This window comes from Esox lucius, chromosome 3, assembly GCF_011004845.1.
Source record: "Esox lucius isolate fEsoLuc1 chromosome 3, fEsoLuc1.pri, whole genome shotgun sequence".
Classification (NCBI taxonomy): Eukaryota; Metazoa; Chordata; class Actinopteri; order Esociformes; family Esocidae; genus Esox; species Esox lucius.
In genome coordinates this window covers 3546733-3560865 of record NC_047571.1, presented here as the reverse complement: position 1 = coordinate 3560865, position 14133 = coordinate 3546733, and the positions used below count along the sequence as shown (strand labels likewise).

The window sequence follows — 14133 nt, the reverse complement described above, 5'->3', positions numbered from 1 at the left end:
CTAGTAAAAGTCCACAAGGGAGTAAACATGGACAGGTGACTTTGTATTTCTTGCTGGAGCAAAACTTATATTTACACAGTGTTCGCTGCACCGATCAACCATAACATTATGGCCTCCATAACATTATGGATTTCCACCCGCCTAATATTGTGTAGTTCCCCATTTGCTGCCAAAAGAGCCCTGACCCATCGAGTCATGGACTCCACTAGATCTCTGAAGGTGTGCTGTGGTATCTGGCACTAGGATGCTAGCAGCAGATCCTAGAAGTCCTGTAAGTTCTTGGTGCCATGTGTTCTCCAGGTAAGCGATGCACATGCAGCTGGCCATCCACGTAATGAAAAAAGGAAACGCAATTATTAAGACCAGGGGCCTCATATATCAATTTTGCATACATTTCTAACAAAATTCCGGCGTATGTGGAAATCCTACGATTTGTGTGTGCACAAAATTAGTGGCCCCTCCATGAACTGCCACCTTAACGTAGTGGAGGGGTTTGAGTACCCGAGTGACCCTAGGAGCTATGTTGTCTGGGGTATATGCCCCTTGTAGGGTCTCCCAGGGCAAACAGGTCCTGGGCGACAGGTCAGACTAAGAGCGGTTCAAAACCCCCCTAATGGTGAGAAAAATTGAGGTCCGTGACGTCGCCCGGTATGGCGCAGCCGGGGCCCCACCCTGGAGCCAGGCCCGGGGTTGGGGCTCGTAGGCGAGCGCCTGGTGCCCGGGCCTTTCCCCCTGGGGCCCGGCCGGGCTCAGCCCGAAGGAGCAACGTGGGGCCGCCTTCCCGTGGGCTCACCACCCATAGGAGGGACCATAAGGGGCCGGTGCGGAGAGGATCGGGCGGCAGTCAAAGAGGGGGGCCTAGACAACCCGATCCCTGGACACGGAAACTAGCTCTTGGGACGTCACCTCGCTGGCGGGGAAGAAGCCTGAGATCGTGCGTGAGGTTCCGACTAGAGGTAGTCGGGATCACCTCAACGCATGGCTTGGGCTCTGGAACCACACTCCTTGAGAGAGGATGGACTCTTCACCACAGTTGCCCATGGTGAGAGGCGGCAGGCTGGTGTGGGTTTGCTTATAGCTCCCCATCTCTGCCGCCATGTGTTGGAGTTTACCCCGGTGAACGAGAGGGTCGTTTCCCTGCGCCTACAGGTCAGGGATAGGTCTCTCACTGTCGTTTGTGCCTACGGGGCGAACGGCAGTGCAGAGTACCCGACCTTCTTGGAGTCTCTGGGAAGGGTGCTGGAAAGTGCTCCGGCTGGGGACTCCGTCGTTCTCCTGGGGGACTTCAACGCCCACGTGGGCAATGACAGTGACACCTGGAGGAGCGTGATTGGGAGGAATGGCCCCCCTGATCTGAACCCGAGGGGTGTTCAGTTATTGGACTTCTGTGCTAGTCACAGTTTGTCCATAACAAACACCATGTTCAAGCATAAGGGTGTCCATCAGTGCACGTGGCACCAGGACACCCTAGGCCGCAGGTCGATGATCAACTTTGTTGTAGTTTCATCTGACCTGCGGCCGTATGTCTTGGACACTCAGGTGAAGAGAGGGGCGGAGCTGTCAACTGATCACCACCTGGTGGTGAGTTGGATCCGATGGCGGGGGAGGAAGCTGGACAGACTCGGCAGGCCCAAGTATACTGTAAGGGTCTGCTGGGAACGTCTGGCCAAGTCTCCTGTCAGAGAGATCTCCCACCTCCGGCAGAGCTTCGACTGGATCCCGAGGGAGGCTGGAGATATTGAGTCCGAATGGACCATGTTCTCCACCGCCATTGTCGAAGCGGCCGCTCTGAGCTGTGGCCGTAAGGTCTCCGGTGCCTGTCGAGGCGGCAATCCCCGAACCCGATGGTGGACACCGGAAGTAAGGAATGCCGTCAAGCTGAAGAAGGAGTCCTATCAGGCCTGGTTGGCTTGTGGGACTCCTGAGGCAGCTTACTGGTACCGGCAGGCCAAGCGGACTGCAGCCCGGGTGGTTGTGGAGGCAAAAACTCGGGCCTGGGAGGAGTTCGGTGAGGCCATGGAGAAGGACTATCGGCTGGCCTCGAAGAGATTCTGGCAAACCGTCCGGCGCCTCAGGAGAGGGAAACAGTGCCCTACCAACGCTGTTTACAGTAGAGGTGGGCAGCTGTTGACCTCAACTGGGGATGTCGTCGGGCGGTGGAAGGAGTACTTCGAGGATCTCCTCAATCCCGCTGTCACGTCTTCCATTGAGGAAGCAGAGGATGAGGGCTCAGAGGTGGACACGCCCATCACCCGGGCTGAAGTCAGAGGTAGTCAAGAAACTCCTCGGTGGCAAGGCACCGGGGATGGATGAGATCCGCCCTGAGTACCTCAAGTCTCTGGATGTTGTGGGGCTGTCTTGGTTGACACGCCTGTGCAACATCGCATGGCGGTCGGGGACAGTGCCTCTGGGATGGCAGACCGAGGTGGTGGTCCCTCTTTTTAAGAAGGGGGACCGGAGGGTGTATTCCAACTATAGGGGGAAATCACACTTCTCAGCCTCCCCGGGAAAGTCTATGCCAGGGTTCTGGAGAGGAGAATACGGCCGATAGTAGAACTTCGGAATCAGGAGGAACAGTGTGGTTTTCGTCCGGGCCGTGGAACACTGGACCAGCTCTATACCCTCTACGGGGTGTTGGAGGGTTCATGGGAGTTTGCCCAACCAATCCACATGTGTTTTGTGGATTTGGAGAAGGCATTCAACTGTGTCCCTCGCGGCATCCTGTGGAGTGTGCTTCGGGAATATGGGGTCCTGGGTCCTTTGCTAAGGGCTGTCAGGTCCCTGTACGACCGAAGCAGGAGCTTGGTCCGCATTGCCGGCAGTAAGTCAGACTTGTTCCCAGTGCATGTTGGACTCCAGCAGGGCTGCCCTTTGTCGCCGGTTCTGTTCGTAATTTTTATGGACTGAATTTCTAGGCGCAGCCTGGGGCTGGAGGGTGTCAGGTTTGGGGACCACACGATTTCATCTCTGCTCTTTGCGGATGATGTTGTCGTGTTGGCCCCTTCAAACCAGGACCTTCAGCATGCACTGGGACGGTTTGCAGCAGAGTGTGAAGCACTGGGGATGAGAATCAGTACCTCCAAATCCGAGGCCATGGTCCTCAATCGGAAAAGGGTGGCTTGCCCACTTCAGGTTGGTGGAGAGTGCCTGCCTCAAGTGGAGGAGTTTAAGTATCTAGGGGTCTTGTTCACGAGTGAGGGAAGGATGGAACGGGAGATTGACAGACGGATCGATGCAGCTTCTGCAGTAATGCGGTCGGTGTATCGGTCTGTCGTGGTAAAGAAAGCGCTGAGCCGCAAGGCGAAGCTCTCGATTTACCAGTCAATCTATGTTCCTACTCTCACCTATGGTCATGAGCTTTGGGTCATGACCGAAAGGACAAGATCCCAGATACAGGCGGCCGAAATGAGCTTTCTCCGCAGGGTGGCTGGGCGATCCCTTAGAGACAGGGTGAGAAGCTCGGTCACCCGGGAGGAGCTCAGAGTAGAGCCGCTGCTCCTCCACATCGAGAGGGGTCAGCTGAGGTGGCTTGGGCATCTTTTTCGGATGCCTCCGGAACGCCTTCCTGGGAAGGTGTTCCGGTCCCCTCCCAATGGGAGGAGACCCCGGGAAGATCTAGGACTCGCTGGAGGGACTATGTTTCCTGGCTGGCCTGGGAACGCCTCGGTGTCCCCCCGGAAGAGCTGGAGGAAGTGCCTAGGGAGAGGGAGGTCTGGGCATCTCTGCTTAGACTGCTGCCCCCGCGACCCGACCCTGGATAAGCGGAATATGATGATAAAATTATTGGGATTTAGCAAATTGGCGTACGCAACACATACGCATGCTTCTGTTGATAAATCAGACCCATACTATGCTTCTGCATACATGAATGAGCATACGGACTCTGCCCAAAGAATGCCTACAATTACCCATATAAGGTATCCAAATTAGCCCCATTGACTATGTAATTTCAGTCGATACACAAAGCAAGGTGGAGACTGGTCAGAAAAAACATACAAGAAAATACATTTTCCATAATGTGAACTTATATACAGATATCTGATATAAAGCTCTGGAAGAAATTAAGAGAACAAAATTCAGTTTCTCTGGTTTTACTATTCATAGGTATGAGTTTGAGTAAAATTAACATTGTTTTATTCTATAAACTACTGACAACATTACACCCAAATTCCAAATACAAATATTGTCATTTAGAGAATGTATAACTGGTCAAAATAACAAAAAAATATGCATTGTTTTCCGACCTCAAATAATGCGAAGAAAACAAATTCATATTAATTTTTCAACAAAAAAGACTAATGTTTTAACTTAGGAAGAGTTCAGAAATGAATATTTGATGGAATAACCCTGATTTTTAATCACAGCTTTCATCTGTCTTGTCATGCTCTCCACCAGTCTGTCACATTGCGGTTGGGTGACTTCATGCCACACCTGGCACAAAAATTCAAGTAGCTCGGCTTTGTTTGATAGCTTGTGACCATCCATCTTCCTCTTGATCAAATTCCAGAGGTTTTCAGTGGGGTTCAGGTCTGGAGATTGGGCTGGCCATGACAGGGTCTTGATCTGGTGGTTCTCCATCCACACCTTGATTGACCTGGCTGTGTGGCATGGAGCATTATCCTGCTGGAAGAAACAATTCTCAGAGTTGGGGAACATTGTCAGAGCAGAAGGAAGCAGGTGTTCTTCCAGGATAACCTTGTACTTGGCTTGATTCATATAACCTTCACAAAGACAAATCTGCCTGATTCCAGCCTTGCTGCAGCATCCCCAGATCATCACCAATCCTCCACCAAGTTTCACAGTGGGCGCGAGACACTGTCTTATAGGTCTCTTCCAGGTCTCAGTCTAACCATTAGACAACAGGTGTTGGGCAAAGCTGAAAATTTGACTCGTCAGAGATGACCTTAATCCATTCCTCTACGGTCTAATCCTTATGGTCTTTTGCAAACTTCAGTCTGGCTCTTCTTTGCTTCTCATTGATGAAGGGCTTTTTTCTAGCTTTGCATGACTTCAGTCCTGCCCCTAGGAGCCTGTTTTGAACAGTCCTCGCCGTGCACTTCACCCCAGCTGCTGTTTGCCATTCTATTTGTAGGTCACTTGACGTCATCCTACAGTCGTTGAGTGATATTCAAATGTTATCGAAAGGTTCGAAAAGGTAATCTCTGTCAGCGGACAGTTGTTTTCGCCCTCTGCCAGTCTGTAGCTTTGTAGTCCTCAATGCCTGTTGCTTGACCTTGTTCTTATGAACCGCCATCTTTGACATTTTCAGGATGGAAGCATCATGACGCTCACTGTATTCCTCGGCCAGTGAAGCCAGAATTGAACCCTTTTCCTCACTCAAAGCTTTTTTCAAAGTCTTTTGTCATGCTGAATAGTTATTTTTTTGTATTCAAATTACCTTTACCTTGCACAGTTTTTGCCATCCAGCTCATCCTTTTGCAAGAGGATAGTGATGACTACAGCAGTGGTTTTTATACTTTTTCTCATAAAATTAGAATTGGTTCAGGTAATCACCTAATCATTACTTCATTACGTAAAATGAGGTGTGTCTGTGTTGGAATTTAACAGACACTTGAAAGGAATGGCTGCCATACATGCAGAGATGCTGATTTAAGAAGAATTAGGAATGGTCCAGAGCTGTAGGATCTAAAAACGTCCTTATTCGAAACGTATCAAGTAGCCCGACAAGCAGTCATAAATATTCTGCATTGTACAACATGGCTGTTGTTGTAAATAAAAGTTGTCAGAGATCAGTCCAGGTGGACGTGAGAAAGCGATTTGCGGCATTCCTAACTGCAGGGGGTGGGCAAAGGGTGACAGATATTACTCCTATTTACTAACAAATCGCTGGCATCATTGAAGAAAACTGAGTGGAAAAGTCCTAGATTGGGACACCGACATGTCTCTGTGGGATGGTTGCAGTGAATTATCACTTGCCATTAGGCTTATCATAACATTTCAACTTCACGTTCAAGAAACATATCAATACAGACATAAAATCAAAGTGAATTGGTCAAACCCAGTTCAAGTCATGTGGGCCTAAGACTTGGCAGTTATTTTCGCTCCAGAACAAGTATGTACAGTGGCATACCAGAGTGGGGTTGCGGGGCTCTGCAGTTCGGCAGCGTTACGTATGGTTTCGAATGAGAACTGTACCAGGTCGTGGCGGTACAGCCAAGGCTGTCTTGGAAATGCAAGATCTCTTAAAATAAATAGTAGCCTAGAGAATGTGGCTATGAAAGTATATAACATTTCAAGTTTAATAGAAGATCAATGAGTTTTGGAAAGACCTTGTGTTAAAATGATTGTTCCATTTTAGTGAGATGCATTTTTCGTTTAGTGCTGCATAGCAACAGCATATCACTTATTTTGAGTAGGCATGTTGGCTGTTTTATTTGGTTTGTGGTGAATATGTGTACCCATTTTATGTTCTATTCATTTTCTGAAATGTATTGTCAAATTACAAATTGTAAGCAAACATGGGATAACGCTGTAGCTCATTCAAAAACACAGAACCTCCATGTCATAAAATTGAGCATATTAAAAAAATTATACATAAATATTGTAGTGTATGGTCAAATATGCAATGTCAAATGTGTTGCTTTACGCACATGCACAAGGGGCTGTTGTTGGACTTGTTTTCACACCATATGGATATGCCCACTGAAAGGTCTACATTTTACAACCTATTAGTCCTAACAGCTTTTGGATCAGCTACAGGCTGATCCAAAACTGCCGTACTCATGGTTCACGTACATATTTGTGCGTACCCACGATTGATATAAGGCCCCAGGCCACTTTCTTCCATTGCACAATGGTCCAGTTCTGATGTTCACGTGCCCACTGTAGGCGCTTTCGGCAGTGGACAGGGGCCGAATGGGCACTCCACCCCAGCTGCTGTTTGCCATTCTTTTTGTCATCCTACAATCGTTGAGTGATATTGCAGCCCCATACGCAACAAACGATTCTGACACCTTTCTATCAGTACCAGCATTAACGTTTTCAGCAATTGGAGCTACAGTAGCTTGTCTGTTGGATCAGACCACACAGCCCAGCCTTCGGTCCCCACGTGCATCAGTGAGCCTTGGCCACCCATGACCCTGTCGCCGGTTTACTGTTTTCCCTTCCTTGGACCACTTTTGATAGGTACTGACCACTGCAGACCAGGAACGCCCCACAAAGCCTGCAGCTTTGGCAATGCTTTGACCCTATCATCTAGCCATCACAATTTGGCCCTTGTCAAAGTTGCTCAGATCCTAACGCTTGCCCAATTTTCCTGCTTCTAACTGTTATGGAATTTCTTGAACAGATGTATTTTTAATTCACTAAATGTATAAGAGTTACTGGTGAAAGTACTGAGTCCCCATGTTTAGATCAGAAAAGTAATGTTGGAGAGGAGGATCTGGTTTCTGTTTGTGATCATCATTGAATGGTATCAGTAGATCATTGGGCCCTCTGTCAGTCTGTCAACCTGTCTGTTTAAACCTATTAAGGTCTCGGTTCTTTGTTCCTCAGGAATGTGGCCAGCTGTCTGAGAGTCTTTTACGATTATCCCCTAGACCCCTTGGAGGAGGTAGGGGCAATTTGGGTAAAACCTGGGTGTTGATGGAACAAAGGTAACTTGTACTGTTGACATAGGACAGCTGTGCCGTATCTTACCACACCCCTTTTAACTGTATAAGTACTGATGACTGTTCTGTGTTATTTCAGAGAGGCCTTACAGTTTATTCTGTAATCTTTGATGCTTCTCTCGATTTGCAAATAAACTGCTAATTGTGATAAGAGAATTTTGTCTCTGCACTTACTTCCATTTAGAGTTTGATGGAATTACCATCACATATCAACTTTGAGGACAGAATGTTTACTTGCTGCCTAATATATCCCACCCACTGACAGGTGCCATTATAACGAGATTATCATTGTTATTCACTTCACCTGTCAGTGGTCATATTGTTATGGCTGATTGGTGTATGTAAATGCAATGTTAGCTAATTAGGACTAGTCTTCGAGAGTTGCTAAATGTGGTAATTGTTCTAGCACCTGTGCAAAAACCAAGCACTTACTGTATGTGTATGTTAGTTTTCAACAGGGAATGTCCAGTGGTTATAACCATAAAAACAGCATGGTATCTAGGCCACACGTGGCGCCCCACCCTCGTTCACTTAAACAAGGGTCAGTCCCAAGACAGAAAGTCCATGCAAAGCAGAGTGAAAGAGACTCCAGTCCAAACAGGGATAGAACAGGGTTAACAACCTGAACATTCACTGAGCACTCCCTTCTCACACATGGAGTGAACACAGTCGGTATGCATAATGCAAGTTTCTTTTAGTGATACAACACATGTTACTTGCATAACATCAGCATTCTATAGACTGGTGTGGGGCAATTCTTACATTTTAGTAATTTAACACACGGTCTTATCCAGATGACTCACAATTACTGCATTTATTTTAAGATGAAAAACTAAGCATCAACTACATTTTCTCTCAAATAGAATTTACCAGCGAAGTCTGTGCAAGCAAGAAGTGCCCTGTATTTATTTTTTCCATAATCTGAAAGGCCTTTTAACTGATGTGGTGACAGCGATAATTATTGCGTAAAAGCATTAGTGACTCGCCACATAGATATGGTTGTCCCCTTTATGTTCTGTAGAGACATTCTGAACAGTTATGCAAAAGAGTAAAATCCTGTCCTTGCTTGCAGTTCTAACTCAAATACAAAAAATGGCAAATTAACTTTGATCCTTCAATTCAATGTCAAGTAACAATAACTCAAACATCACTCAAGGTAAAATCATGACCACCATTACTTGCAAGTGTGAAATGTTCACAAACTCATCTTTGAGACAAAATGTCCAGTTCTACCACTTGCACAGCTCAGAGCAAAATACAAAGCAAGAAAAACAAGCTAAACAACATTAGTTATAAACAAGGTGAAACCATGCATGCAGACATATTCCCTAACGGGCTTGGGGTACACAGCAAAGAAAACCCACACGGTCACACAGGTTGTTGCCATTACCAGTTCTTTGGACGTCAAATTAAACCATTTTGTTGAGAATGGAGAAAGCCTGTAGGGGAGTAATTAAATAGTATGAGGCACAAATCGCTGCATACATACAAACATACAGCGGGCAATGTTCCTAGAACCATGTGTTTTTTAAAAAAAAAATTTAAATAGGAAATGCAGTATATTGTGTAGTGTACTTGGGGGAGCCGATCATAAAGGCAACTTCTTGAAAACAGAAAATTGCTTAATTTGATTATTCCAATCATTGGTCAAAAAGTTGAGGTATACAAAATCGGTTAAATTGGGATTTGGGACGTTTTTGGGGTGCCTTACTTTCTACTGGCCAGTTGTATCTATGTTGTACTGCTGGAGCTCAGGTAGGTCTAATTTTGACCATTTGTGCAGGAGCTCAGCTCAGCCCAATTTAACTCCTGGGTATAGACTGACTGCTCATTCTACCAGGAGCAGGATGAGGCATTCTTAGTGAGATGTTACTACCACAGACTAGTTTCAAACCTTGACTGTACCACTAGCTGACTAATCACTGGACAACACTATAAGCAATGCAAATTTGCCATCGCCAGCTATCATCAGTGGGAATATTCTGATTTCATTGCACTTTAGCGACTCCCTTAAGCAGCATGAGGAACAGACATTGTCAGTGAGTGCTCTCACGTGCCGACACACAAGTTGATGGTTGGAAGTAGACATTGATCGGTGGCCTGGCAAAGTAAATTTAAAAACAAGAAACCAGGCAAGCCTAGTTCAGCCGGCCCACAACAGAAAGTGTTGACATCTTGAGATTTGAACCCGGGTCGCCCATGTGAACGGCTGTTTCGTTAACCACTACACCACAGAGTTTAGCCTTTTGTCTCAATCTTGAACAAATCCTCTTTTTCCACTGGCTGTTTTAATAGTTAATTGATGATTTGTGAATGACATTGATACAGTTGAACTGACTAACGTTTCTTACTAAGTTTACCCCCACCACAAATAGCATCTATGTATGCCGTTTGCCACTGGCCGTTTTAACAGCATATTTGCCAATAATAAACTTTACCAGTATCTACTAACTTACTGGAGTAGTCATAAGAATTGAGCCATTGCTAGCGAGTCCGCCAAAGTTATTTCATTTCATGACATAAGAAAAATTCTCTTTCATGGCAAAACATACTTTTTTCTTTCATCCGTGAATGACATTTATACAATAACTACCAATAAAGGCGACGATAACTAACTTTTTCATCAAGTGAAAAGACGAGAATCGTGGAATATACCAGAAATAATTAATAAATGTTGTTGCTCTCAATTGATTCGAACTTAGGCCTTCCACATGAGAGGCACGGTCTTTAACCACTACGCCACGGCATTACACGCTTCAGCAGTCACTAGACTCCATAGGATTGTGTTACACTGAATAATGTTTCTTATTAAGTTTACCTCCGCCATAGCGTCTATGAACTGTATTGCTTTTGCCACTGGCCGTTTTAACAGCTTATTAGCCAGTAATAGGCTTACTAGTATCTAACTTCCTAGGAATAATCATAACAATTGAGCAATTGCTAGCAAGACTGAAGATGAACTTTCCCATGCCAGAAACAGTCGCAATATAACCATATACGGTTAGTTATTGCTTACTATAACGCAACTAATGTATGTTGTAGCCAGCAAATGTGTTTGTCTAACCTGACCCAAAACGCATCCATGGATCCGTACTTCATAAATCCACCAGAAACAGTTGCAATATAACCCTAAACTGTTTTATTTCAGGCTTACGATAATATAGATACTGAAGGTTTTAGCCAGTGAAGTGTCTATATGGAATAATTCATAATGCATACATAACGCTTCTCCTGCGAGGAGATACGAACTTGGGACCTATATTTCACAGGTCTGCTTCTCTAACCACTACACTATTTAACAAGGTGTACTCAGTCAGTCAGTAAGAGACATTCGCTCTTCTTGGTCGGCTCCGCTTGCACGGTCCGGCAAAAAAAGATCACTAGAATACAATACGGATCATTTTTATTAATGGCATTATTCAGTGGGAAATTTAAAGAAATTTTTTTGTAGTTGCAAAAAAAGATTTTGTGACATCTTTATATACCACAAATTTGTACTTTTGAGGTCAGATGTTTTTCTATGAAAGGAACAGGAATGAGACAATCTTACATAAATGTATTAGTTCAATTAAAAATCAAAAGTCCAATGGGGTTTGTGCACTTTTTAAAATTAGATTTACATTCCGAATTTACCCTTCAAAAAGGGAGGAGCCTTAAAATTTGCGATGGGCATTCCGAGTAATTTTGGTGAGCCGGCTCTTCTGAAAGAGGCAGCTTATTTGACTCCCGAAAGGGCTCTTCGTTTAAAACGCTTAAAAAGAACCCCAAAACTATGAATAATTAGCAAATATCCAATGTAAAGTCTAAATACTAGGCTACAATTATACTTCTGATTATGAAATGCACATCTTATCGAACCTAATTATTAGTCCTATATCGCTCCCCAACTAAATACGCAAGTGAAACACTTAGTTGCGCCCCACCCCAGTAATTACTGACTCCCGTGTGGGTCTACAATCTTTAGAGAATACGTTGTTTGAGATCTAAAAAAGGAAATTATAGAAGTATCCTCCTTTTACCAATGTAATTTTGTTTCCAACGTTCTCCAAAAAGTGCCCTTTAAAAAGAGCCGTTCGTTCTGACTGGATCAGTATAAGCATTTTTAAAAGCATTACAATCACTCATAAATAACGATGTTTTTCCTCACTCATTAAATGTTGGAGCTACAATATTCACACTGGTATGCTGGGCAAAAAAACACAGAAACACCGATATGGCCATATAGCAGGATTTTCGACTGAAGTTTTCTAAAGCCACGTGTCCCAACCAAAGAAACGGGAGTTTTGCAATGGGGGCATACATTCAACATGCCTGTGATGCCCACCCCTCGTAGATCTCAAGTTTCAGGTAGGGGGCTAAGCCCACGCAAATGCTTTTACAACTTGGGGAACAGTGCCGCAAGGAGAAAAAAAATGGGGTTAATAATTAAATGGTCTCCATAGGGGTCTAGGCACTTTTGTCTAGGTTGGCAACAGTGAAGATAGAAGCCACGTGTAACCCCTCCCACGTATTGCAGTTATTGACACGTGAGCACTCAGAAATAACCCCAAAAGTAAAAAGGACGCAGGGGATTTTCATTGGCCGGTGTGTAAAACGATAAATATTGACATACCTGAGCCTACTCCTTACTAACCTCTTCAGATGAGTAGGCTACTAGTCAATTTAAATGTACTGGCCACTCAATTGTAATCCAATATTGACCGAACTGCCTATTACAACCTTCGCAACCTGACTGCACGCACGTTTCCAATATAGTGCAACTTCGAAATAATCCTTTAAACAGAACGAACCAATGCTGGTTATACAATGTAGTAAAGACGCAAGGAAAATAGCTTGTATCTGATTATAGACACTTGTGCGGTTTACTAACTCGACGCAATGTAACCTACAGTTGTTAGCGGCTGCGTGAAAGGGGGCACATTGGCTTGGTCACTTTGTGGGTCTATTGCGGACCTTATGCAACACAGTCCAGTTGCCGGCCTGTGGTTCTTGCATTGCCTAAATGAACATAACACTGACGCTCGATTAATTTTACAAGGCCGTTTGCAGCTAAGTATAGGTTGTCTGAATTTACCAGTGCCATTATCGAAAATGAAAATACTAACCTTTATTTTTCTGTCCTCGTGCGATTTTCTTCGGGGCCATGGTTATTCGAAGATGTTGAATTCAAGTAGAAATCTGGAAATAAAAAAAAATAGCGAGTGCCACTCTAAATTTCCTGCACTAAAGGTAGGCCAGTAAAAATCAAATCCCTCTGCCTTCATAAACCGAAGCCCATAGCAACCCAGTCCACTTTTGATTGACTGCGAGCTCAACCAGTGCTTGCTTTGCGAAGATAACATGGGAGGAGACCAGGAGAACGCCGTCCAATTTGCTTTCAGATGTATTCCCTTATTCAATCCAGTGGATACCCGCAGGTTAGAACCGCCTTGTTCATTCCCCTGTTTTTATACTGGGACGTGGCAAGATGGAAGATACACCTATCGCGAGATGTGTGTTTTTCACAATACTGTAATAGTTCTTTAATTATTACATAACATAATTATCTATGCGAGCTAAACCTTTGTGTAGTAGTTAACTGTTAACAAACACGATGTTAAAAATCACGGTGCATTGGCCGTGAATTTGATTAGTTTCAACTTGAAATGTGCAATTAATAGAAAACTAATTTTCGGTACGAATTCACAAGAGACTGAAAATGAGGAAATTGTGACTGACTGATCTACAAACTAGTTATTTGCGATGCAAGATATTGTAAATCAGCCAGCCAGCTGTTGCCTAGACTGCCCGCTGAATTGTCGATCAAGCTCAGTGAAAAATTCCCAGCCACCATAACGTTAATGCAAGATACTCTTATTATATATCTCTTTTATATATTGAAAGTAGGCATACGCGTCAGCAGACTATATTAAATAATAACTTTCCAGTTTAATATTACATTATGTGACCGGGTTACAAATAAATAGCTAGGCGTACACGGAGCCGCAATGGCCCGGAAGCCCATTATAGTCAACATTGTGCCCATCCCTGTCAGTTGTACACATCATCCTTAAAGGGATCCGTGCCAGGCTAGAGGAGTGACTCAAGCCGCGGTAAATTTGGTTTTATATTTAATATTTGTAGTTTGCTCGTCACTAGCTCTCACGAAACATCTTAAAAAACGACAGTGATATACAAAGAATCAAGTGAACCTAGAGAGCAAAGTAAACCCATTGCCTTCTCCGTTTCGTTCTGTTTACAAAAAATTATTCACGCTACTTTCAAGAGAGAAATATTACTATAGGGGACCGTCTTAAAAACGCAAATGACAGAAACAAATGGTTTTCTGTTTTTTTCTATTACCCCAACTTACATTTTTCCACCACATTTACAATTATAAAAGGTAACATATTTCGTATATTCAAATAAAAGTAAAAAAAAATTGTTCAAGCCTATTTTATAGATGGATAATATATAACAATTAAACAACTTCTGCTTTGGTCACTGACCTTCCTTGTCCAAA

The 14133-nt window shown here is 44.3% G+C and overlaps 1 protein-coding gene across 1 annotated transcript in view; it reads right to left on the bottom strand.

Moving 5' to 3' along the window:
* asph (aspartate beta-hydroxylase) overlaps nucleotides 1-13615 on the bottom strand; it is a 43981-nt gene extending 30366 nt beyond the window's left edge. Inside the window, exon 1 of the mRNA XM_029118429.2 lies at nucleotides 12737-13615. Within this exon, the coding sequence (XP_028974262.2) occupies nucleotides 12737-12776 (40 nt within the window). The 5' untranslated portion in view covers nucleotides 12777-13615. The remainder of the gene's footprint in view (nucleotides 1-12736) is intronic.
* Nucleotides 13616-14133: the final 518 nt, after the last annotated feature.